Source organism: Zootoca vivipara, chromosome 1 (assembly GCF_963506605.1).
Source record: "Zootoca vivipara chromosome 1, rZooViv1.1, whole genome shotgun sequence".
Classification (NCBI taxonomy): Eukaryota; Metazoa; Chordata; class Lepidosauria; order Squamata; family Lacertidae; genus Zootoca; species Zootoca vivipara.
In genome coordinates this window covers 90,808,574-90,835,227 of record NC_083276.1, presented here as the reverse complement: position 1 = coordinate 90,835,227, position 26,654 = coordinate 90,808,574, and the positions used below count along the sequence as shown (strand labels likewise).

Genomic DNA, 26,654 nt, shown 5'->3' with positions numbered 1-26,654 from the left:
ATACATTAGCAATCTCTCCCCCCACCCCCGACAAATGCACACGTCTATGTGCAGTATAATCTGTTGTTGTTCCTGAGCTGATTTTCTTTTCTACACTGCCTTCATTGCAAAGAAGAATATAAATATCCACAAAGTGAGTGATAATGAATACTTCATACCCACATGGGAGTTTTTGAGTGATCAAAGCACTTCATGTAACATTCTCTCTCAATAAGGCAAGTGTCAGAAACCTGTGGCCCTCAATATGTTGTTGGACTCCATCAACCCCAGCCACCATAGCTGTTGGCAATAATTAAACAGTATAGAATATTTTAAACTACATAATTTTCCCTTAGCCTGGATATTGAAACTGCTTGGGATCTGCTGGATTGGAGATCTAAACAGGCTATGAAATACTTTCAATCCTAATATTTAAACATGCACATTCTGTTTAATTCATGTAGGTTTTAATATTTTTAGTAAAGATCAAGTGTTTTAGAATAAAATGTCACATTCACTAAATTTAAGGTCAAATTACTCTAGCGGCCCTCAAAAATATCCCTCACTAATTGTGAATGGTGGGAAGCCATGGATCCACCAAGAGGGTTCTCAAGAATAAACTGTTAACTGAGCATATTTACTTCTCAAAATCAAGAAGTCAATCTGCTGATTATGCTGCAAAGACCAAGAAATTGAACTACTATTTATGGTACCATTACTGACCTAAAGGATGGGAATTGGAGATATCTCAATTAATCCTTCTTCCAATTAGTTTCTATTCTTGTCATCAAGAGATAATTTGTATGTTGGGCTTCATGGTACTGAATTTCCTCTCAAAAAATTGATTTTAAAATGTGTTTAATACTCCTGTGCAAAATAAAATCCCTTGAATTTTCTTATTAGTTTGATTGCCCTAGAGCTAATTGATTGTACCTAAATTGAATATTTTCAGCTTACCAAATACCCAGGACCTAAAGCAGTGTTTCCCAAATTTGGGTCTCCAGCTGTTTTTTGGTAACTCTCATCATCCCTAGCTAGCAGGACCAGCGCTCAGGGATTATGGGAATTGCAGTCCAAAACAGCTGGAGACCCATGTTTGGGAAACACTGACCTAAAGGATTATCCCACCCCTTGTATTTCCAATCAATCACTGTACTCTGCAGAAGAGATCTGTTCCATACTATATAGGAATTGGGCTGTTAGTGCCATGGCATGTACCCTTTAGAATTCCCTCTCATTAAGTATTAGCTAGGTGCCATCTCTGTTGTCTTTTCAGTGCCTAATGAAGACCTAACCCTTTCAGAAGCATTTTGAGATACTTCCCGGTCTCAATCTGTTTTTAGAAGTTTTAATTGTTCTCTATGTTCATTAAAGGTAGACTGCACCCTGTATCTGCAAAAAATGTGCTCTCTCAATCAGCATGGAGCTATTTGAATATCTCCTCATAGTAACATAAAAACAAAAGTATTTTTTAATGCCACAGCCTGTAAATGCAACATAAAATTGCAAAACCAATATGTCAAGCTACCTTCAGCACAGAAGAGACACTAATACCCTGTTTCTCATATTTTAAGACATACCCATAAAATAAGCCATAGCAGGATTTTTAAGCATTCAAGGAATATAAGCCATACCCCGAAAATAAGACATAGTGATAGGCACAGCAGCAATGCCAGCCGCGGCAGGAGGAGGAGGAAAAAAATAAGACATCCCTTGAAAATAAGCCATAGTGTGTTTTTTTGAGGAAAAAATAAATATAAGACGTGTCTTATAATATGAGAAACACGGTACTTAGCATTTAACTGCTTCGTTAATTACTTCATAAGAAACCCTCGATCTCATTTCCTTCAAGATTTGCTAAATTAAGTAAATTAATGTCTTCCACAAAATTTGATGTAATCCATTACATAACATTTCCACGTCCATGTGGAGTTATTTAACTTTATTTAACATTTAATTTTAAAATGCTGCGATTCATTCAAAGCCTTTGGGATATGAGATGACAAGACATTCAAATGTTATAAAGATTAATTAACAGTAATCAAAAAAGTATTTTTGCTACCCCTGCACTTTCAGCAAAACTGCTAGCATTTTATTCATCCTTCTCATAACAAAGTCCATGTTTTTCTTATGCTAGGCATGACAGGCCACAAACTTAATTTTATTGACATACCGTATTTCAGATCTAACCTATTAAACCCCTTCCAAGGTTGTTGGGTTTTTGTTGTTGCTGCTGCTGCCGCCTTCTTGAAGAGCAGCAGTAGGCCATTACTAAGTTTATCTGAGTGTATATTGATAAATATTTATAAAAGTTGCATTTTACTGTCATAGCCTGAACCACTTTCTAATTTTCTCAGCTTTAGTTGTGTTATTTCTGTGCTCTAAGCTTCAACTCCTCCCCTAAATTCCTCATGCTCCCTTATTATATGAGCAATACAATGTGATCTTATAAACACTATCAGTGCAAGTTTAACTTCCATGTGCTCACATTTATCTATCAATGCACAACTGACTGTTTCTGAAACTACTTGCACACTAAAGCACAATGACAAATCTGCTGAATGTTTTGGGTTCACATAACTGGTCTGGCCAACTTTTGTCAACCACCAGAAAGTGAAATGCTGGTATGCTGAAAGATTTAGGACTGCTGAAAGACTTAAAAGATCTTTAATGTATAGGGGTAAATACAAGAACCTTTAAGTGATGAGGTCATGCAATGAAATGGACAGTAGATAAATTCAGGGCAGGCAATTAATTTCTTCACCCCATAATTGACATAGAATTCGGTACTCCTTGTGATGGCTATAAACTTTGAAAGCTTTTTAGAGGATTAGACAAATTCAACTGACAGACATAAAAGAAAAGAAAAGAAAAGATGTCCCAATGCTTATACAGTAGGCAATTTACTTCTGGTCACTAGGAGTAAACAGCACAATATGGTTGTAGCGTAGTGTCCTGTCTGCAAGCACTCCAACAGTACGTGACTAGCTACTGTCAGGAGACATGTTAGACTTGTTCCAGCGACACCATTTTTATGTTCTTAATCCAAGTTTCTTTAACAAATACATTTACATTGACATAGAGCTATCTGAATCTTCTTATTAAAACTACAGTACAATGAATGCCAGACAATATACTAGACATATAGACATCAATTTTGTGCTAGATGGTTCACTTTTGTTCCCTTTGAACAGCAGTTTTTTTCTGAATTGTGATTAGGGAGAGCGTTAAGGGGAAACTAAAGAAAGCTGAGAAGGTACACAAAATCTTCTAGGGAAAGAGGACACAAAAAGAATGGATGTAGTCATGAGTTTCTATCCCAGCAGATTAAATTACCTCCTCCAAAGGTCAAATAATTGCAGCCATATTGATGAAGCATTCTGGGGACGACTGATTTTCTTCCCAAGTTAAAGTAGGAATATTTTCAGCATTCATTTACAACAGAATATATTCAAACTCTCCATAACAATGGGCATTTCTGATGCAAAAGGCAGAACTAGAGGCTCAGCCAGAGTTAGAAACTCAGATATATAAGCTAGTCACCAAATGGCACCTTAAACCAAGGTTATGGTCACTACAACAGAATGTCTAGGCACATTGCTGTTGTGTCTTTTGCACTGGAATTTATTGTTATCATCATTATTAGTATACATTTCGTATCTATACAGCTTTATATTTTAAAGAAAAGATCTCAAAACGGTTAACACATTAAAACATCAATTGAAACAATCCAGAATAAAACAAAATCAAGCTTCAATGGAAGTATTTCAGATTCTTCTCTAAGTGACATTCTGTTTTCCCATATTTATTTACCAACAATTTATAGGGCTGCCCCTATTTATAGGGCTGCCCCGTAGCAGAAGTACTCTAGGAAGCCAGTGTGGTGTAGTGGTTAAGAGTGTCGGACTGGTAGATCATGAAGCTCACTGGGTGACCTTGGGCCAGTCACAGCCTCTACCTCGCTGGTTTATTGTCAGGATTAACTGAGGAGTAGTACAAGGGAATTCCCACTTATGCAGGGTTTTGTTCCCAGCTGCTGTACATGTCACCGGGATGCACGTGAGTGGGAATTCCCGACCCTTTCAGTGCCAAAAATGGCATGTATGTCAGCGGAAGCGCATGTGCTGATTGTGCACAAGTGGGGAGACACCTGTAATCCTTGGAGAAAAATGTGGTATATATATGCAATAAATAAGATATTTTGCTCACCTGCTTAAGAATGCTGGAGGGGACAGCCAAATGGAAATATCAGTAGCCAACTTGGCATCCAGAGATCTCCACATGGCCACAGTTGGCCACATGCCAGTCACAAAATGCACCTGGCAAATTTTGAACACTGGGCTCAGAATGAAGCCACCTGACCATAGCATGATTGTGCTCCTTCCACGACTATAGGCAGCAATATATTTAAAAGAACTCAACCAAGGTATGCTTCCCTTGGACAGAGGCTGCATAAGACATACCGTGTTTCCCCTTTTTTACGTCACGGTCTTATAACTGTTTTTTTCCTCAAAAAAATACAGGGTGTCTTATTTTTGGTGGGGTGTCTTTTTTTTTAATTACCTGATGATGATAAGATATAGTTTGCATTTCTGTACATTACAAAAAGGGAATAAAACAAGAAGAAAAACTGGCTTAGGTGCTCCACCCGTCCTGGCAGGGCACTCCAAGCGCTTGGCGCTGTGGAGAGCTCAGCGTGCACCACGCTGCAGCTGCTGGTTCTGGGCAGCAGGGAGGCAGATCTCCTTGGCCGGGCCAGGCGGAGGCCGCTGGCTCAGGTGCTCCACCCGGCCCGACAGACTGCTCCAAGCGCTCGGTCTTGGGGAACACTCCACGCTGCAGCCGCCAGATCTGGGCAGTGGGAAGGCAGGTCTCCACGGCCGGGCCAGGCGGAGGCCGCTGGCTCAAGTGCTCCGCCCGGCCCGACAGAGTGCTCCAAGCGCTCGGTCTTGCGGAACACTCCACGCTGCAGCCGCCAGATCTAGGCAGTGGGAAGGCAGGTCTCCATGGCCGGGCCAGGCGGAGGCCGCTGGCTCAGGCGCTCCGCCCGGCCTGACAGAGCGCTCCAAGCGCTCGGTCCTGCGGAACACTCCACGCTGCAGCCGCCAGATCTGGGTAGTGGGAAGGCAGGTCTCCATGGCCGGGCCAGGCGGAGGCCGCTGGCTCAGGCGCTCCGCCCGGCCTGACAGAGCGCTCCAAGCGCTCGGTCCTGCGGAACACTCCACGCTGCAGCCGCCAGATCTGGGTAGTGGGAAGGCAGGTCTCCATGGCCGGGCCAGGCGGAGGCCGCTGGCTCAGGCGCTCTGCCCGGCCTGACAGAGCGCTCCAAGCGCTCGGTCCTGCGGAACACTCCACGCTGCAGCCGCCAGATCTGGGTAGTGGGAAGGCAGGTCTCCATGGCCAGGCCAGGCGGAGGCCGCTGGCTCAGGCGCTCCGCCCGGCCTGACAGAGCGCTCCAAGCGCTCGGTCCTGCGGAGCGCTCAGCGCGCTCCACGCTGCAGCCACTGGTTCTGGGAGGCGGGGAGGCAGGTCTCCTTGGCCGGGCCAGGCAGAGGCCGCTGGCTCAGGCGCTCCGCCCGGCCCAACAGAGTGCTCCAAGCGCTCGGTATTGCGGAACGCTCCACGCTGCAGCCGCCGGATCTGGGCAGTGGGGAGGCAGGTCTCCTCGGCCGGGCCAGGTGGAGGCAAGACCACTGGCTTGGGTGCTCTGCGCAGCTGGCTCCAGGCACCGAGCCGGCAGGCCTCCTCCTGCTGCTGCAGCCAGCGTTCTGAGTCCCACTGGCTGGTTGGGGCGCTCGGCGGTCTCGCTCCACACGGCATGGAGATATGTCTTATTTTCGGGGTATGTCTTATATTTAGCAAATGTTTAAAAATCCTGCCATTGCTTACTTTATGGCTACGTCTTAAAAATGGGGAAACATTGTATATTGCTATAAGAAATGAGTTATTTGCAACTATACAGGTAGGGGTTCAATTTAAACACTCCCAACAAACCTCATCCATGCTCCCATATTAGATTTCGAAAGACAGTCAGCATCCCCCAAAATGCTGTGAGCTTTGGGCCCCAAAATCAGCTCTATATGTAACTCTCTTCCTTTAGTCCCACTGGAAAGGAAACCTAAAATCAATTCCTCCTTACACAAAGACAGACACCTTGAAAGTCTAAAGTGGAAAGCCTGCTCTACATGTGAGGTTTTACCATGTGACTTAGAACATTGCACGATCAGGGTTCTAGATTGTAACTAGCTTGTGTATGTTGGCCTATATACCACTCAATACAACATGGAGGGGAGTGGTACCAGGAGACAGCGATGTAATGCAGGGAGATGGTGTGGCCTTGTTCTTTCCTCCATGTAAGCTCCAAACACCTGGGCTATCAAAAATGGGGATAACAATAAGCACGAGTAACATAAACAGTGGTGGTTGGAAAGTCAGATCAAAGTGTGGAGCTTGGGGTATTCTGTCCTGAATTGGGGAGAGTGAAAGAGGGCTGACAGCAAGGCTAATGGCTTTGAGTGAGAAGAGTTAGGACAACTTCTGCATTCCATTGATTCATCCACTTCCCATATCTCAAATATCCCAACCCCATTCATAGTAACTCTCCGTGGTGCAATGTAAAATCCTGCGCTACACAAACAGGCAAGTTAGCCTGCCAAGTTTTCTGTTACTCATCTTTTCTTTTTTACAAAAAATGTGGTCTGAATAAATACACTTGCAAATGACATACAGACACCACTCTAAGAGCAAGGAACAAACATGACGAACAGTTAAGTCTACGCCTTCTAAGTCACTGAACCAGCAGAGTAAGTAGCTCATAGAATCTGGTTTCAACCAATGTGATCTACTTTGACGCAGCATTAAAATATGATTATTAAGCAACAGCAACCACAGATCCAAAGAGCTACTGTAAACACAACAAAAGGCCCGTGAAAGCTCAGAAGGAATTATTAACGTCTTTGCTGTGAGTCCTAGAAGACCTGCTCCCTGCCCTGCAGGCCCTTTTCTACCAGGGCTGGAAGGGTGTAGGCCTGACTGACTCCAGCTACAAAAGCTGAGGCTCCAAAGCTGAGGCTGCAGAACAGACACTGGGCCCGGGGTATTGATTTTTGGGGGTTGGGAGTTAGATTGTTGCTGTGATATTTTTTGTTTATTTTAGATCTTATGATTTCTATGGAGATAATTCAATTTGGTTGCATATTTTTTATGTTTTATTTATTGTTTATGACTCCTTTTGTTACATTGAAATTATGTGGTTTTTCCATGTTGCTAGCCACCTTGAACATAGAATATCAGCACAGCACAGTACTGCTAAATAAGTACTGTAATACATTAGATGGGGAAGCAGGTCTGTACAGTATTTTAAGAAGCGGATATTCAGTAAAGTGAGCAGCTTGAGATACATCACTTCCCTCTAGAAACTTTTCCTCATGGGAAATATCGGTTTAGGCTCTTTGGTGAGGAAAGATAGAGAAACTCAAATTAAGTAAATAACAGCATGAGACTGGTAAAAAATGTGAACTTCAGCCTTTCTTCTAGGTACCACCCCTGTCTCTAACTAAAGCGGACTCTAACCCATGAAAGCTTCTGCCACAAAGTATTCGCCTTTTAAGACTCAGTTGTTTCTACCTAGCAGGGCTGTTGTACCGCTGCCCCCCCCCGCCCATCCCTTTGGGTATTTGCCCCAGATATTTAGGTGGGGTGGGAGCACTAGAAGCAGCAGGCCCCACTCCAGCCAGCCCTCCCTCCTCTCTCCCTTACCCTTTTTGTCCATGAGCCACATGAAGAAGAAGCAGGGCACGAAGCCGATGGGCCCCCAGAAGACGAGCAGGGCGATGTCCAGCTTGGAGAAGGGGAAGGCCTGACGGGCCGAGTTCTGGATGGGGCCCCAGGTGTTCCACACCAGGCCCTGCGCGAAGCCCAGCAGCGAGAAGAGAAGCAGCACCAGCCAGCGCCGCCCGTACACGCGGCCGGGCAGCAGAGGCGGCGGCGAGCGCGGAGGCGCCGCGGGGACCAGCCCTTGGCTGCGGGAAGCCGCCGCCCGCGAGGCCGCTGCTGTCCTCCGGGGCTGGCCATGCGGAGGGTAGTGCTGGGGCAGCGCCGCGGGCGCCGGCGGAGGAGGCTGCAAGAGGGGCTCCCGCTCCTCGGGGCTGCTCCAGTCCGAGCCCATCGCCTCAGGGAAGGAGACCCCCCGCCGCCCGCTCGCCTCTTCACCTGCCTGCCTAGCCGGCTGGCCGGCGTCCTAACGTAACCCCACTTCAGCGGCAGCGGCGGCAGTAACGCAGGCAAAAGGCAGCAGCCCGGTCAGCCGCATGCGCGATTCAGCCGGGCCTCACCCGACGCCAAAGCGCCTCTCGGCACCAGGCAGCGCATAGAGAGAGGAAAAAGAATAGAGCGGCGAATGGTTGCTTGTCTTGCACACGGAAGTTCCTGCTTTCATCCCAGGCGCTGTATCACGTGCGAATGAATCCCACCATAAGCGCTTGCACCTGAGTGATGGTGATGTGTGCCAGGTTAAGACGCTGGCAGTCCTGTGCTTATTATAATACCCGGAGCAGACCCACTGAAATGGCTGGCCCTTAAGATAAAGCCACGTACATTGAATTCGGCGGGTCTCCTCTGAGGAGGGCTAACCTTGGGACACAACCCTACGTTGCGGTCGTTTTCAGGGGCAGAAGCGACAGCTGTCCATTGAAGACGAAAGGGAGGGAAATGCAGGATTTTTGTGTCTCTGGGAGTGAGCGGCATGTCAACACGCACGCAGATTAGTAGGGAAGATACGAGTTTATGGTAACGCGTGCCTTGGTTTGAGACGGAGGCAATGTGATTGGTCTGAATTTAATTTTTTAAGAATAAATAAATAAAGCATTTAAAGATTTGTGTTGCTTACGCTAATGCAGTTTATTATCCTCATATTCTGGGAAGGAGGGGCCGTTGGTCGTCAAAACAGCATTGCAAAGTATTCCGCCTCGGTGCCTACTCCTTGCAGTACTCCCCCCAGTAGGCATAGCTCCTGATTCTTCAGGGTTTGTCCACCTATACGTGCCCATAGCATAGCTGTCAAGTTCTCCCTTTTTAAAAGGGACATTACCTTACGCTGAATAGGCTTCCTCGCGAGAAAAGGGAAAACTTGACAGCTATGGCATAGCTTGACCTCTCCCACCCTTAGAATTGCACAGCTCTTTGGGGAAGAGGAGCCGCGCTGGTTCACACGTGTCTGCACGTGATTTGATTACCACATCCCTGATGAGCAGCAGCTGAATACGTGAAAGCATTTCACCAAGCGTTGCGCAAGCGGGAGGGGAAGAGTTTCCTATTTGGGGATATCGGTAAACACTTGTGCGCTCTGCCCAGGCTGACCCGTGACTGTCGGACGCAGCTTTGTGGTTACGTGGAAAGCAGTCGCGCGTTTCCCGAAAAAAAGCAAGGGCAGCAGCTGCAGTCCCACGCTTTGCCAGGCAAAACACAAACAAAGCCACGTGATTCTGCGCCTGATCTCCCACATGATCTCGGGGCGGGCTGGTGACGGCGCAACGTTGAGCCGCTGAGGGAGAAAGAGGAGGGGGCCGGCGCGCTTTCTCTTTCGGAATAGGAAAGGCGAGAGAGAAAGGGAAACGATGGCAACGAGAGCAGATACTCTGGTGGTCTCTTCGCTGCCCGGTAGGTTGCTCCTTTCTGTGCCAATATCTGTACCGGTATCCCCGCCCCGTCAAAGTATCGGATCTCACCTGCACAGGCTCTCATGCCTTGGTTTCTAAATTTACGTGGGACAGACATCAGGTTAACATGCCCTTTGGGAACCAGCTTCAACTTCGTTAAATATTATATAAGCCTTTCAGACTGCAGCGCCTTCAACCCCGAGTTGAAGCCGGTGGTGGCCAAGTCGTGTTGAATAATGTACCGGTAGACATTGTGCATATTGGCTGGTGAATGTTCAACCTGCCCATATAAACCGAGCAATGTGTGAAATGCCCTGCTGATTGATTAATGGTTGCTCAGCCTTAGTTGGAGACTGTACACATTGACTGGGCAAAATTGCCTACTGGACACATTCTCCATGCAGTTTAGAAAATGTACACTAAGGCCGGCTTTATTCTGCGTTCAACTTGCGTTCACCACAGCAAAACATACACAAACAAAAGTATAAATCACTGTTCTAGCTTAACCACTAACTTGCTGATCAGTTAAGTGTAAGGAAAGCAGTGCTTTGAGAGTCTTTGATTCAGATACTACTTTAGATCTTACATTCTTCCTTCTTTCCCTTTGAAAACTGGTACAACTGTCAAGCTGATCTTCACATTTAAAAAACAGAATGTTGACTGGCCATGCATATCCACCTGCATTCCAATTTCACAGCCTTCCAGAAAATGCATTGTGTTGTATTTTACATTTTCCCATGCTTTGGATTTGAGCGGAAGTTCGCAACCAAAGTATAGAATGGTGTCTGAAGTATATGCATTTCTTGTTGATAATTCTTGTGTTCAGCTGTATATTTTGCATTTTGCCTCTCACTTTGTACATAGATAGGAGAATTGAGCTGGTATCTAACCTTGATGTGTAGAATTGTGTCCTGAATATACACATCAAACTTAATTCTGATATTTCAAAGTTAAGAGAAGTTGCATTACAAGTCAGCAAACAAATGGAATGCCCAAATGGGCAAAACCAAAGGTCTTTCTTTGCCAGGACACATAGTTGTCTTTTTGATTTTAACCTGGGATGCCTGGAATATAAAAACTGCAGGAATAAGAATGACTCATTGCCTCCACCAGAATTGCCCTGGTTGTGAATGCATGTTTTCCACAATGCTTTTAGTGAATACTTCCAGCAGCAGAGAGCAGCACACTAAAGCATACGTTTGGCCTATGGTCCATGTGCGCACAGGAGAGGAAGATACTGAACACAAAGCTGCCAGAAAGGACAACTCTAGTGAAACTAGTTCTCACTTGCCCAGTTATTTTCCTTGCCCCATGTTTGCTTTAGATATCTCATCATAAGAACATAAAACAAGACTGCTGGATCAGGCCAATGTTCCATCTAGTCCCATATCCTGGGGTCTCAATGACCAGCTAGATGCCTGTGAGAAGCTTGCAAGGTGGACATGAGCAAAGCAGCACCCGTGTATATTGGTTGCAAGGGGAAGGACGTGCAGCAAATAAAATTCATTATGATGTAGTCTGTTGGTAAAGGCAAAAGAGACAGCAGCTACGGTAGCCTTGCAGCAGTTAAGTGCTGTACTGATGATGAATTTGATCATGCACATGAAGGTGCAAAAAATAGTTCAAGTTGTTGCTGATGATGCTTGAGGAACTGGCCTGTTGCCTGCAGAACTCAATTTACTTCTTGCTTTTTTAAATGTTGTTTCAGTTCTTCCTTCCTCCTGCTCACATGCTTGTTGATGTGGAAGCAAGTCCCCATGTGGGCAATTAAACTTACTCATATTTTTACTTTTTAAATAGATGTGGTTGCTTAGCTTTATTTCTGTTTAGGTTCTCCTTCTTGCACACATGCATGTTGATGTGGAAGCAAGTTCCCCTGAGGTTAATGAAACTTGCTCATATGTTTACTTTATATACAGTATTATGATTATATCTTCTTTTGTTTCCATGGAAATCAACATGGTGTGTGTAGGGTTCCCAGGTGGTCTGTCATCCCGACCCAGCCTAGCTTAACTTCAACAAAATAGGTGCATCATCTGCCTTCAGACATTGGGAATAGACTGATCCTATGATGAATTCAGTATGCCTAAGTCCATTGAATCCAACTCTGCATAAAAACTGGCCACAGGTTTGTCTAGAATTGCAGCATTGGATGCAGACTTCACTAAATATTTGTCCATTTTTTGTATTAATGGCAGTTGTGATTCCCCCCCCCCCATTCAGATGCCAACATGGTTTTATGAGAAGTTCTCTTAAGATTTCCTTATGATTATAATTTTTCTTTTCTAGTAGTTTAAATCCAAACTATCTTTTAAGTGAATTGGGAAATCTGTTCATCTCATTATGTTGTATTTCTAATAGCCTACTGGTTTATGAGCGATGTTCATAATGGATAAATACTATCTTACACCTTCCAAGCAGTATATTCATCTCTCTGAGGTTCTAATACTGCACACTTACTAGGGAAAAGACCCCACTGAATACAGTAAGACTTGCCTGTGAGTAAACATGCATCAGGCTGAACTGCGATTTCCCCTCCAGATTGGCTAGAGAACTTTTGACTTCATATTCATTAAGGGGAACTTGTTCATAATGCTCACATGGTACAATGCACAGTTTATTTAGTCCCATTAACTGGGCGATGTTTAGGTAATTTTTGGCTCGCATTAATAAATAATCTGAAACTGGTTATTCACACCCACCCAGTGTTCATATTAATGAAAATACAAACACTGGTAAGTTTCCTGTGCCTGTCCCCTACCTTTGAATTGTGTTTCCGAGCACAATTCAAAGTGTTGGTGCTGACCTTTAAAGCCCTAAACGGCCTCAGTCCAGTATACCTGAAGGAGCGTCTCCTCCCCCATTGTTCTGCCCGGACACTGAGGTCCAGCGCCGAGAGCCTTCTGCCGGTTCCCTCGCTACGAGACGCCAAGTTACAGGGAACCAGGCAGAGGGCCTTCTCGGTAGTGGCACCCACCCTGTGGAATGCCCTCCCACAGGTCAAAGAGAATAACAATTACCAGACCTTTAGAAGGCATCTCAAGGCAGCCCTGTTTAGGGAAGCTTTTAGTGTTTGATGGATTTCTGTATTTTAATATTTTGTTGGAAGCTGCCCAGAGTGGCTGGGGGAACCCGGCCAGATGGGCAGGGTATAAATAAATTATTATTATTATTATCATCATCATTATTATTATTATAAATAAGAAAGTAGGAAAATGAAGAATGTAAATATGAGCATGAATCACATATTCAGTCATTTGGACTAAGCCATCTTATTTTCAATATAATCAGCTTTAAATCTCTTCTGACAGAATTAAGAGTTTAGGATAGATGCTAAATATTATTCATTTGTATTTTGCATTAATTAAATTGTAATTGAAATAACTAATTGCAATTGCAGTATTTTAATTACTTTGTTTCCTAGCACCGTGCCTGCATACAGATGTGACTATAGTGATGTGACCTTTCCTCCCCAGTTAATTTAGCATAGCGCAGCATTCCATGTGAATTTGCAGGTTATAGAGCTGTCTAAATTAGTTAATGTGGAGGAATGGCGCATTGTTGATAAACTGTTGTAAGCCAAATTAGCTTTATCTTGCAGCAAGCTGATAGTATTATTTTACTCATGGGACTAATACATCTCTAAATATGCTAATTTCGCTCTTACTTTTGTTGGGTGGCATTTTTAGCCTTCTCACCGTTGACATTATAATATAAATGTAGGGGGATCTCTGCTTGCTTTAGCTTGCCTCACAGTGCAGCCCCAGAGATGTGTATCACTAGAGAAGGAAATATATATCTACATAAGAAAAGGACTGCTCTGTCACCTAAAAGGCCTGCAGATAATCTAAAAGCCTGCACTCAAGACAAACCCCATTATGAAAAGTTATGTTAAAAAGGCAGGCCTGCCGTTATGGACAAGCATTTTTGAAGCACAATAGTAGCCATGGGAGAACGTGTATAAGATATTGGAATTTATCAGCTGCATTAATATCACATGTCAATGTATATTTTTATTTTATCCACATTTACTTGGAAGTAAGCTCCATCAAGTTTAGTGGGGCATATTGCTAGTATGTTGTATATTGCACAGTTAGATTATTTCCTCCTTAGACCGAGGCACTCTAGTCACAGAGTGCTTTGGAAGCATAAACATTAATACAAAATAGGGGCACATCCATTTTAATTACATGCAGGGAGCTTATGTCACTCCAGTTGTTGCTGCCTGTGTTACCTGAGGTTGAACTGGAGTCCCTAGATGGCCACAGGCTTCCTGTTCCTGATGTTGGCAAGAAGGGAGAGGGAAACCTGCAATCCTATGGAAAGTTCAACTAATCTAGGTGCACCTAACTTTGTAATTTTACAGGGTACATGTATCTCCTGTGTAAAAAGCCATTGGTATACATTTGAAATACTGCCTTTTCACGTTGATTGAATTGCAGTGTGGCCGCGTTAGCAAGTCATAGTAAACCATAGTTTAGTGTGAGCTTCAGGGAGCCTTGGGTGAGCACATAGTCTTTGCCTCTTCTCAGACAGCTAAGATTAGAAATCCATAAGCTTTCATTTATGTTTTTTATTAACTACAATTTTCTGTGTCCTCCAGACTTGGAACCGTAGTTAATCTTAACTTTTTTAAATTTGACTGAACCAGCTTCAGTAACGATAGTTTGAAGCTAGCTTGTTCCAAACATTAATGTTAATCATAGTGTACAGTTCCGGTTGCCTCACCAGAAAAAGGATGCAGTATAGCTGGAAATGGTTTGGAAAAGAGCAACTAAACTGATCAAGGGGAAAGATAAAGTACAAGTGGGGGAGAGTGCTGTTGTGCCCAGTCTTGCTTTCAGGCTTCCTATAGTTGTCTGGTTAGCCACTGTGAGAACAGTGTACTAGACTAGATTGGCCACTGGGCTAATCCAGCAGGCTCTTACATTTGCCTGTCTAGACAAGCTGCAGTTAAGCAAACTTCTTTGTCTCCTTCAGGCTACAAGGAATTAGGAAAGGGGAGCACCTGAGCCCGAGACTTGCCGTGACTCATTTCTATTTGTTCACATTCCACTAAACTATGGCTTAGTTTTTGCATGGCATGCAATCATAGCTAGTGACTTCCTGCTACAATTGCTCCTACTAGAATGCCATCTGACACTTTTCATATGCAGAGCTCTGCTGAGAGATGTTTTAATAAAAACTAATCAGATTTGCCATAAGCAATTTAGAAAATAATAAAATGTTCTGAAACCATATGCTATCAGTGCTCCCAGCTACGTACGTGACACCACAGATTTTCTGAGGAAAATACAATCTTTGAACAATCTTCCTAACAATACTATACTAGCCACTATGGATGTGGAATCTCTATACACCAACATCCCACACAATGATGGTTTACAAGCCATAAGGAACACCATTTCAGATAAAACCACAGCGGACTTTGCTACCAAACTCTGCCACTTTGTCCTTACCCACAACCACTTCAAATTTGGTGATGACCTGTTCCTCCAGATCAGCGGCACAGCCATGGGCACCCACATGGCCCCACAGTATGCCAACATCTTCATGGCAGATTTAGAACATCGTTTCCTAGACTCCTACCCACTCAAACCTCTCCTGTACCTGCGATACATTGACGATATTTTTATTATCTGGACACATGGACAACAGACCCTGGAAACCTTCCACCAGACATTCAATGACTTTCACCCCACCATCAACCTAACAATTAACCAATCTATGCAAGAAATACATTTTTTGGACACTACTATAAAAATACAGGATGGACGTATAGACACCACCTTATACAGAAAACCAACTGACCGACAAACATATCTACATGCTTCTAGCTACCATCCCAAACATACCAAACAATCCATCGTATACAGCCAGGCCTTACATTACAACCGCATCTGTTCCAACTCTACAGACAGAGAATCTCACCTAAGAGATCTACAGCAAACCTTTTTAGAACTAAAATATCCACCTGATGAAGTTAAACAACAGATCAACAGAGCCAGACAGATACCTAGAGAGAACCTGCTGCAAGACAGACCCAAAAAAGAAAATAACAGAACACCACTAGTCATCACATACAGCTCCCAAGCTAAAACAGTACAACGCATCATCAGAGATCTACAGCCTCTCCTGGACAATGACCGCTCCCTTTCTCAAGCTCTGGGAGGAAGACCTTTCATTGCCTACAGACAGCCACCCAATCTTAAACAACTCCTCACCCACAATAATACAACCACCAGACTTAACATGGACACTGGTACCAGAGCCTGCAATAAACCCAGATGCCAACTTTGCTGCCACATACACCCAGACAACACCATTACTGGCCCCAACAACATCCAACATACCATCTCAGGACTATTTAATTGCTCATCCTCTAACATTGTGTATGCCATCAAATGCCAACAGTGCCCTTCAGCTCTCTATATTGGACAAACAGGCCAAACCCTACGCCAAAGGATAAATGGACATAAATCTGACATCAGGAACCAGAAGACAGAAAAACCAGTAGGAGAACACTTCAATCTCCCAGGACATTCTATACAAGATCTCAAAGTAGCTGTCTTACTACAAAAGAATTTCAGAAATAGACTGGAAAGAGAAGTTGCTGAATTGCAACTTATCACCAAGCTCAAAACCATGGAGGGACCTGGTTTGAACAGAGATATCGGGTTCTTATCTCATTATACATGATAAGCGATCTTCAGCCATCTCAACCCTTGCTTTTTCATGCAAAACCATTTGCAGTCGTTTGCGGTCATCAACAGCTATCAGTCAGTCAATCACCCATTTCCACCACCCTTCTGAGTGATCCCCCATCCCCATCCCCACCCCTCCCCACCCCTTCTCTACATAAGTGCCTGGAAACTTCCATTTCACTGTATCTGAAGAAGTGTGCATGCACACGAAAGCTCATACCAAAATAAAAACTTAGTTGGTCTTTAAGGTGCTACTGAAGGAATTTTTTTATTTTAGAAAATAATAATTTAGAAGGAGTTAATTGAAGAAACTGGAACCTCTCAATATTTATACTGACATTTCTTGAATCAATAAAAATGTGATCTAACCTCCTTACCACATTTCCAATGCATAGAGGTTCTACTTCTTTTCCTGACAGTCTCTGCTTTTATATAGCGTTTATGTCAGCCAGAGGCAAACAGACTGGGTAGATTGTTTGCCCCAGCGGAATTTGCCTACAATAACGCAGTGCATGTCCCCACGGGAGTCACGCCCTTTAAGGCCAATTACGGGCACAACCTCACAGCATTCCCGGGGTGGGAGTGGGAAGATGAGGAGGGGCCAGCAGCAGAAGACTGGGCGAAGGAAATGGAGGCGGTGCAGCAGCAGCTCAAGGAGCGCTTGGAGAGGGCTAAGGAAGCTTACAAGAAGGGGCGGACCGCCATAGGAGACCAGGAGAGGTCATCAGGGTGGGGGACAAAGTCTGGCTGTCGTCGGAAGGGCTTTCTACGGTAGGGAGGTGCAAGAAGTTGGCACCCAGGCGATTGGGACCCTTTGCAGTCTCGCAGCAGATCAATCCAGTGGCATTTAGGTTGGAGCTTCCAGAATCGACAATCCACCCTGTCTTTCACAGGTCGTTGCTTTCACCATACAGGGAAAGAGACTGTTCAGAGACAGTCCACCACCCCCACCAGACATCCCGAGGGACAGGGAGGAACAGGAGCTGAACATGGCCACTGAAATCCTAGACTCATGATGGGGGGAGGAGGGTATGGAGTACCTCATGGCATGGGAGGACACTCCAGCCTCCAACAACGCCTGGTTGCCAGCTCACAAAGTGCAGGAGGAATATCTAGTAGAGGAATTCCATGCACTGTTCCCGCACAGACCCAAACCAAGGCGCTTCAGGGGGGAAGAGACATCGGCATCGGGGCGGGGGGGGGCAGGAGACACCTCATGGGAAGAAGATCAAGCAGGGAAAAGACTGAGATCTCTGTGGGAGTAGGAGGCAGTGTTCCAAGAACAGGGAGAGGAGGAAACGTTTGACACCCGTTGCAGCGAGGAGACCCCGATCACGGACTAGGAACAGGTGTTCAGTCCCACAGGATCGGATGAGACAGATTTCCTAGGCTTTCAGTTGTCGCCCCAAGTGCAATCCCAGGGTTCAGACTGGGAGCATGTTTTTACCCCTACTAGCTCAGATGCCGCAGATTTGCCACCCATGCTCTAGAGAGGCTGGAGTTTAAAGTCACTGATGCATCTTTCTGAAATATTTTGAATCTTTATTTTATTTTATTTTAAAACTTTGGTTGACTATAGATGACATGCAAATTATGCTAACTATATGCAGCCAAAATGTGAAATTTAGTTTGGGCTCTGTGAAAATTAATAAATAAGTGCCCAGTTAAACTGAATTTACAGAAATTAGATCTCACCAGAGCCACTAAATAGTCTTCTGACACTACTAGAAGTACCCTGTCTATTAACTGGAAAATTGCATTTCCTCATAATCCTGTGAGTGACTTTGTCTTCTTTTTGATGTTTACACAAAAGAGGCTTCATTTTTTTTACTCACAGTTGTTCTGCTAGCACCCCAATGCCCCAATATGTTAGGCTGATACATTATTATGTGCTTGTTGGAGTAACAGCTGGATATATAGCTTACTCTAAAAATAAAGTGTTATTTTAGTGAAACTGGTTCTTTCTTTGGAAAATTATTCTAAAACCTCTCAATTAAACCCCATATTTAATCAGCAGGGTATGTTGGCAGAAGACAACTGCTGACATGTAATGAATTCTTCTAATTTGCTAAATTATTCTAAATAATTGACAGTACATTTAACTTCTTAACAACATCGAGTTCACTTTTCTGCAGAAACCATGTGCTAAATTCTTTATTTCCCCCAGTTCTGTGGGGAAATCAACCAGCGATTAATTGAAAAGTTTGAACATTTTTCAGTCAGGATTTTGTTTGCCCCCTACTTTGAACATGTTTAAAATGGTTTTCAAAACATGATGTATATTTTCTGGAGACAGTATGAGACCCTGAAGAGGGTGGAATCTTGCATGCAAAAAAATTGCACATCAAAGTGCTTGTTTGTTCTGGTGGAGGAAGGCTTGCATTTACATGGTTGGAACTCGTCAAAACGTGTTGGAAGCCACTTTACATAGCTTTCCATGTGGTGCAGTGATAGAACTGCATTTTGCGATAGAACTGGTTCTGCATGTGCATTGCTGCATGTGTAATTTTGACCTTTGTTTCCTTGGCACAGTTGTGACATTCTTTAGTGAGACAGGCTAGCAGCAACAATGGTAAGGCCCACCATTATATACTGGTCTTAGAAACCGTATGGATTTGTTCATGCTATAGTAGTCAGATTCACCTTCTGTTGTTGACAGCATCTTACAGACATAGTTGATGTTTTAGTTAGCAGGTGGTTATTTCAAACTATAATAAAATAAAATAAAATCTATATATATAAAAATGTAGAAGGGCCATGTTTGTTAAAGCACAATGTTCTCCGAAACCGCTTAACTGATCATTCTCAAATTTGGCCACAACCTCACATTCCCCTACAGGAGTATTTCCATGCACTTACTTTGGATAGAACTGACCTAGGACAGGTAAAAAACCTGGATTTTTGTAAAATAAAAAATATATTGCGCCCTCCCATGGACATCTAACTCACACATGACAAACATACTTCCACAATCCCGCCCACTCCCCATCGACCCCCACCACCCGACACACAGCCCGCCCCATAGACCACGCCTACCACGAGACCAGGCCGATCCCCATCCCGGACCATCAATGGAGTAGGCTGCTATAGAGCCCTCGCCTGTACTGGAGATTGCCTCCCCACAAAGGACCAGGCCGACCTGAGGCCACCCACCTCCCCAACCCATTTCCTCCCGGAGATCACGCCGACCCCATGGAGCAGTCCGCCCCGAGACCAGCCTGATCCCACCCACCCACCCTGGAGATCACCCCGACACCACAGAACAGTCCACCCCGAGACCACCCGACCTGGACTCATGCGCACCCTGGAGATCCTGCCGCCACCACCGACAGGCACCATGCCACCCTGAGACCAGACCGCCCCAGAACCCCCATACCACCCAGAGAGCACGTCACTACCACCACGGACCCACCCCAAGACCAGCCCACCCCACAGATCTCCCGACGACAGCCTCCAGCCCTCCCCGAGACTAACCCGCTCCAGAGCCCCCACACCCCCTGGAGATCCCAGATGCCAGGCCAGACCATAGCCCAGACCCCGAAGCCACCGCCTACACAACGGAGACCGGGAAAGCTGCCTGCCCCCCTACCACCAATCAGACTGGAACACACCGACAACCCCACCACCCCCACCAGAGGTAGACCGGACCCGCCGGGAGTCACAGGGATGAACCGAGGGGTGGGGGGGTGGAGGGGGGATGCAAGAAGGGGGATCAAAACAGTCACAGGGATATGCTGCCCGACTGGGGGGAAGGGGCCACTGCAACACATGGCAGGGTACACCTAGTAACAATTAAGAACGGAGGAATGGAAGGGCTTGTTCCTTTTGTGGGGGATGCTGGGATCTAGCACTATTCCCCACAGAAGGTAGAGAGCAGGAAATTGATTTTTACCAAGTACCCCTGAACCCCACAGTGCCAGAGAATTCTCCAACCTCCCAGAGCAGCTTTTTAGGCAGCAGAGGGAAGGCGGAATTGGCAAAAGTTGCCTTTCCAGCACAATATCATCCAATCCAATTACTCTGAACAACATAAAACATCTCTACCCTATATTTTTATTTTCTGGAATAGTGAAGTTTAAGTCAATCTTGAGAACTTCATATGAGATAGCTGTAAATAATTCCAGACAAAAGGAACATTTTGTCTTTATTATTCCCTGAGACTGCATCATTTCATGCTTCTCAAAAGGAAATACTGCTCACAGGACACTTCAGCTTCCTAGAAGGTAACTCATTAGCTCAGTCTCATGGAAATCTCAGGCCCAGTATAGCTAGTTGGGGGTCTGAAAATATAATGAAAAATTGATTTACCCAACACAAAGCAATCTTTGCCAAGCAAGGCTGGTCACAGCAGTGCAGTGGAGGGCAGAGAGAGCTCTATGCTTTTCTGGACCTGGGTGTGCAAGCCGAGCTGGCTGCTCCAACCTGGCTCCGGGTAAGTAAGAGCATGTGCAGACTTCCATATCTTGTCTTTCTACATGTGATCAGACAGCAAGATGGTATCTTATGGGGAAGAAGAGTTTTAAAACAGCTTGGTATCATGTTTTTTTATTTTATTTTACAAATAACCGGGCTATGTATTTAATTTTTAATCTTTATATGTATATTTGATGTTTAAAAAATTGAGAACTTTGCAAGGTGATTGGTTTTTCTAAAAGTAACATGAGCAAAGGGACAGCTGTGATTCTGTTTTCCTGGATGTTTGAAAATCAGAAAGATGAATAAGGCCAGCACAGCTGCCAGGTCATGAAAGGCTAGCTCTGTGCTTTATTACATTAAAACAAATGCATGTTAGAAATGTAATTAAATGTAACAGTACAAGGATGTAATGTATCGGCATGAGGATGTGGGACTTTGTAAAATTTTTAAGTCATCACAACTTATTATCTCCCACTACCATCTAGCATTAAAAACAAACAAACAAACCGTTGCCCTTAATCTCTAGCTAAGGGTCACCCCAAAGATATGCTCAATACCAGCCTGAAAGCCAGCTTGCCTGTACTCAATCCTGAAAGCCAGCTTGCCTGTACTTGCAACTGCGTCTGCAATCCTTGCTCACAGCTGGACACCCTTCTCCATCTGATATATTTTTTCTGTGTATTCAGCTTGTTGCTTGATAACCCATAGATTTCCTTTTGCTAGGATAAGAAACAACATATGGCAAGGAATACAGCTCCTGTGAAACCCCCATGTGCATTGGACTTGTAGCATAGCAGAGGGTGAGGCCAAGGGCTAAGTTTCATTTGTGCCTCCTTGGTTTTAGAAATGTCACGCTGTCAAGTGGTCTGTTGCTCATGAAAGGAGGTTATAAAAATAAAAGCTGACCTATAGAACAGCTAAGTAAAAAGCATCAATTTTTAAAGAAATCCACTGCAAGTTGCATTCATATATGAGTGAACCACATCTCCAGTATCTGAAGAAGTGTGCATGCACACGAAAGCTCATACCTATGACAAACTTAGTTGGTCTCTAAGATGCCACTAGAAGGAATTTTTTTGTTGTTGTTTCGACCACATCTCCAGTGAAGGTCTTAGAATTTGGTTATTTGAGGACCTGTGATGTTAATCACATAGTTTGTCCATCTTGGATCCATGGATTTTCTTTCAGAAATTGCCACAAGGGGGTCCTGGTGTAGATTAAGATTCTAGGATGGGAAACGGGTGGATTTAGCTGTCCCACCCCTCCTTCTGCAGTTCTGGTATGGCCTGCTGCCTTTGCAATTTGCATGGGGAGGAAGGCTCCAGTTGGAGTGATTGGGAGGTTTCCCCCCTTGCAAATTGTCAGCATGAATCCCCAGTGCACTTTGGGACTACAAGGGGGGGGCGGGGTAAAGGGCTAATTCCATCCCAATTTCCTCATCACTGCTCCCCATTTGTTGGCTGTTTCCAAAATAAAATGTGTGAACTCAAGGGCAAACCATGTGTTTAACATGTACGGTAGTTTGTCCCAAATGATGCCAGTCCTTGGCTCTGATGATGATTCTCACCTTGCTCTGCTCAAGTATATAGTTTTATCCAATTTTTATGCTCTTTGACAAGAACCCTGACTGTTTTATGAACTTTTTCAACAGAAGAGGTGGGAGTTTTAATTCCCATGGACGTCTGTGAGAGTCTCCTTAGTGATTTCTTTGATGCTTGAATGGATTTGTCCAATAACTTTTATGTATTCCCAAGCTTCATGAGATTATGATAGATTCAGTAACAGATATACCAGGTAGTGATTTTTATAACTGTTATAGTGGTCTTTCAACTATCTTGGCATGCCCTTTTTAGACCTTGGAGGGAATTTATTTGTTGTTTACATTAGTACTAATTGGATACTGGGGTGGTACAGGTAGGTAATGAATCTAAATAACTGGTTCTGCTGGGAAGTATATGGTGATGTAGTTGACCCATTATTACACACACACACACACACAGAGAGAGAGAGAGAATATACAGAATACACACACACACACACACACAATATACAGAATATATACGGGGGGGACGGGACACCAAAGTTCTGGTTTTAAACATCCAAAGACCTAAACAGTATCACAGCAGGGTTTCAGAAAGTTAAAAGTTCCTTAGTTAAAAATGAACTTGTTTGTTGTTGAGATCATCTATATAGAGATCTGGCCCTGGGTGTCCCCACCTTCTAAGGCGATGGCTTTTGGAGACAGGGCCTTCCCAATTATGGTGGCTCATCAATGGAAATACCTTACACATGGTGGTCACTTTGCACCAAAATTGTTAACTTTTAGGTGTCGGGTAAAGAGTATTCTGTTTGCCTGCCGGGACATATGATGGGTTTTAAGTGGCTTTAGTGGTCCAATTATTTTAAATTGCTTTTTTATCTACCACTTGCTGAAACTTTGCTGCCCATTTTGTTACTTTGCTTCCTCTTAATTTGACACGGTTATTGTTGCTGGTTTTGAAAAATGTTCCTGAACCACGTTGATTTTTTAAAAAGCAAAAAACTGAAAGGCAGAACAGAAATATTTTACATTTCCAGGCATTTTTCCTGTGGGGCCTACAAGAGAAGGGAAAGAGAGATTACTTTACAGCATGTTTGTTCCTTGATCCAACATTCGAAGCCGACTGTGACTGAAATAAGAGTGTGTGTGTGTGTATGTATATGAATGTGTGTGTGTACACACACACACACACACACACACACACACACACACACACAGTATATAATATATATAACAGTGAACAACAAGAAAAATCCATGCACATTAAAAAATTCCTTTTTATTAAATTCTTGTTGGGACATTAAATCAATGTTGTGATGTTTTTATGATCTCTAGATACAGCCTGCTTCTTTTATTCTGGGATCGTTACATTTGTTTATTGAAAAAAACAGTTCCTTCCTCTTAACATGTCCCTTTAGGGAAGTTGTTGTAAACCTGCCGAGTTTATCCAAGGCTGCCAACATTTCAGGTTGACAGCTTCAGTGGGGCATATAAATCTCAGGGCTAAATTGAAATCTGGGATTAGCATAGTCCTTGGGTTAGCATGGAACTTTTTTTTTTAGGGGGAGGGGGCGGTAGAACTAGATGGTTTTTAAAAAGCTGCCTCATCAGTCTTGCATTACAAAGTATATTTAATTAATTAGTTAAAACTGGATGCATCAGCACATTCTGCCACCGCATTGACAACAACCTATACTAATCCCCCCTTCCCATTTTTGAAAGGAATGTTTGCCTGCATTGGGTGTCCCCCTCCCTTGCAACACATTTTAGGTTCATCACAAAATGTGTCCTTTGAACATTCCTTAATTAGGAGACTTGTGATGAATGTCAGACTAATTCTAAATTACTAGGGCTATGCTGCACATTAGGAAATCATAAATATTTACCAAGATATTTATATTCTGGATGTTAATGGACTGCTTTAAATTCTCATTTAGTATAAAAAATTACGGTGACAGGACTGCAAAAAAATTCAATGAAACAAAATGTTTGAAGTGTGGAGGAGAGGGGGTAACAATTCAGGTTTAATCAGGAGAGTCTAATAATTTATGGGTTTGGGACCATGAGATGACAGGTAACTGTTCTTACATGATTAGTCATCTATCAAAATTTGCTCTTTTTTATTGTAGGTGGTGATGTCAAACCTTTTACACCAGAAGAAGCCAGAGAAATTGTGATGTCTCTCCAGAAACCTGCAGTTTTCTGCAACATGGCTTTTGATTGGCCAGCACTTCACTGGAATGCTATACATCTTGCTAAGCTATTGGCTGGAAAGAGAATGTGTTTTCGAATAGGAATGAAGGACATGGGCACAGGTAGGGGATGCTTAAATGCAATGTGCAGCCCTGTTCCACACTTCTCCTTACATTTATGTTTTTATTTTATTTTAAAACATTTGTCCCACATGTCAGTCTAGAACAAGATGACTCACAATCATAATAAAAATCCTAAACATGAAAAAAATCTTAGAATAACAAATAAAACATCATTAAACACTGAACAAACATAAAACCAACGGAACATGCAAAAATCAACTGTTAAATATTTCCTAATATTTCCTACCCAAATATTTCCTAATATTTCCTACCCAAATATTTCCTAATATTTCCTACCCAAAACATACCAAAGTATATTCATGTAAGCAAATTCATCGTACATAAATATATTCAGTGCCCGTTGCGCTGGCAATCAGGAGCTTGGGAAACCCGTGGAAGGAATTTTGACAGATGCGCAGAACAAGCCAACTGTCCATTATGTGGCTTCATAAAAATGACATGTGAGCGACGTCAAATTTGGCCCATGAGGCCGATCCTCATAAGGATCTGGCTTTTAGACCCAAAAAGGTTTACCACCCCATGACCAGAGCATGGGTAGGAGGTTGACTGGATATCAATGGACTACGATTCCCATCATTCCTGACCATTGAATGCCCTGCTGGCTGGGGCTGATGGAAGCTGGATATAAGTGACACCTGGAGTGCCACAAGTTCCCCACCTCTGCTTTTGTGAATGTCTCCTCCCATAAGAATTCCTGTGTGTGCTTAAGATCTTGCCCTAAATGCTACCACTATCTGATGACACAACCTTGGTGGCAGAAAGTGAGGAGGAATTAAAGAACCTTTTAATGAGGGTGAAAGAGGAGAGCGCAAAATATGGTCTGAAGCTCAACATCAAAAAAACTACAATCATGGCCACTGGTCCCATCACCTCCTGGAAAATAGAAGGAGAAGAAATAGAGGCAGCGAGAGATTTTACTTTCTTGGGTTCTATGATCACTGCAGATGGTGACAGCAGTCACAAAATTAAAAGACGCCTGCTTCTTGGGAGAAAAGCAATGACAAACCTAGACAGCATCTTAAAAAGCAGAGACATCACCTTGCCGACAAAGGTCCGTATAGTTAAAGCTATGGTTTTCCCAGTAGTGATGTATGGAAGTGAGAGCTGGACCATAAAGAAGGCTGATCACCGAAGAATTGATGCTTTTGAATTATGGTGCTGGAGGAGACTCTTGAGAATCCCATGGACTGCAAGAAGATCAAACCTCGCCATTCTTAAGGAAATCAGCCCTGAGTGCTCACTAGAAGGACAGATCCTGAAGCTGAGGCTCTAATACTTTGGCCACCTCATGAGAAGAGAAGACTCCATGGAAAAGACCCTGATGTTGGGAAAGATGGAGGGCACAAGGAGAAGGGGACGACAGAGGACGAGATGGTTGGACAGTGTTATCGAAGCTACGAACATGAGTTTGACCAAACTGCGGGAGGCAGTGGAAGACAGGAGTGCCTGGCGTGCTCTGGTCCATGGGGTCACGAAGAGTCGGACACGATTAAACGACTAAACAACAACAACAACCTGATAACAACAGCTTTCAGTCCATAGAGACAAACTCTACTGAGGAAGCGGTACTGAGGTCAAAGTCTTTCTGTACCTTTCCATCTCTAACTTGAAAAATCCAATATTAAGGCAACACCCACCCACACTTTTGTGTGTCTGGCATAATATGCTAAATAGGTCAGAAGTATCTTTGGGGAAACCCATTACACACCAGCTAGAAAGATGTGTCTTTCTACAGCCAAGAAAAAGTAACCCTAGAAAAACATGTGACATATGTAATCGATGCAGTGTCTTTATGTCAGTTCTTGTGAAGGACATGACTGCCCCATTGGTTCCTTTCATTTTATTTTATTTTAGGTTAATGAGCTGATGTTTCCAAGATAGCTGCATTTTTCTGATTTAGTTATTCCATTATGATCGACTGGCTGTACTGGTGATAGCTTTTAATTATTCACTAAGCGCCTAATGAATAATTTTGTATTTCTTGCTGAATCAAAAATAAATTAAATCGAAGTCTCTGCATTGG

General features: G+C 43.8%; 2 protein-coding genes across 3 annotated transcripts in view; one reads left to right on the top strand and one right to left on the bottom strand.

Annotated features, from left to right (window-relative positions):
* Positions 1-8,413, bottom strand: part of SLC49A4 (solute carrier family 49 member 4) — a 73,235-nt gene extending 64,822 nt beyond the window's left edge. Inside the window, exon 1 of the mRNA XM_035128932.2 lies at positions 7,738-8,413. Within this exon, the coding sequence (XP_034984823.2) occupies positions 7,738-8,146 (409 nt within the window). The 5' untranslated portion in view covers positions 8,147-8,413. The remainder of the gene's footprint in view (positions 1-7,737) is intronic.
* An 894-nt stretch (positions 8,414-9,307) lies between these two features.
* The window catches only part of HSPBAP1 (HSPB1 associated protein 1), a 72,284-nt gene continuing 54,937 nt past the window's right edge, over positions 9,308-26,654 (top strand). For both annotated transcript variants that reach the window (XM_035128919.2, XM_035128910.2), the window contains exons 1-2: positions 9,308-9,636; positions 24,425-24,610. In XM_035128919.2, coding sequence (XP_034984810.1) covers positions 9,594-9,636; positions 24,425-24,610 — 229 coding nt within the window. In that variant the 5' untranslated portion in view covers positions 9,308-9,593. The remainder of the gene's footprint in view (positions 9,637-24,424; positions 24,611-26,654) is intronic.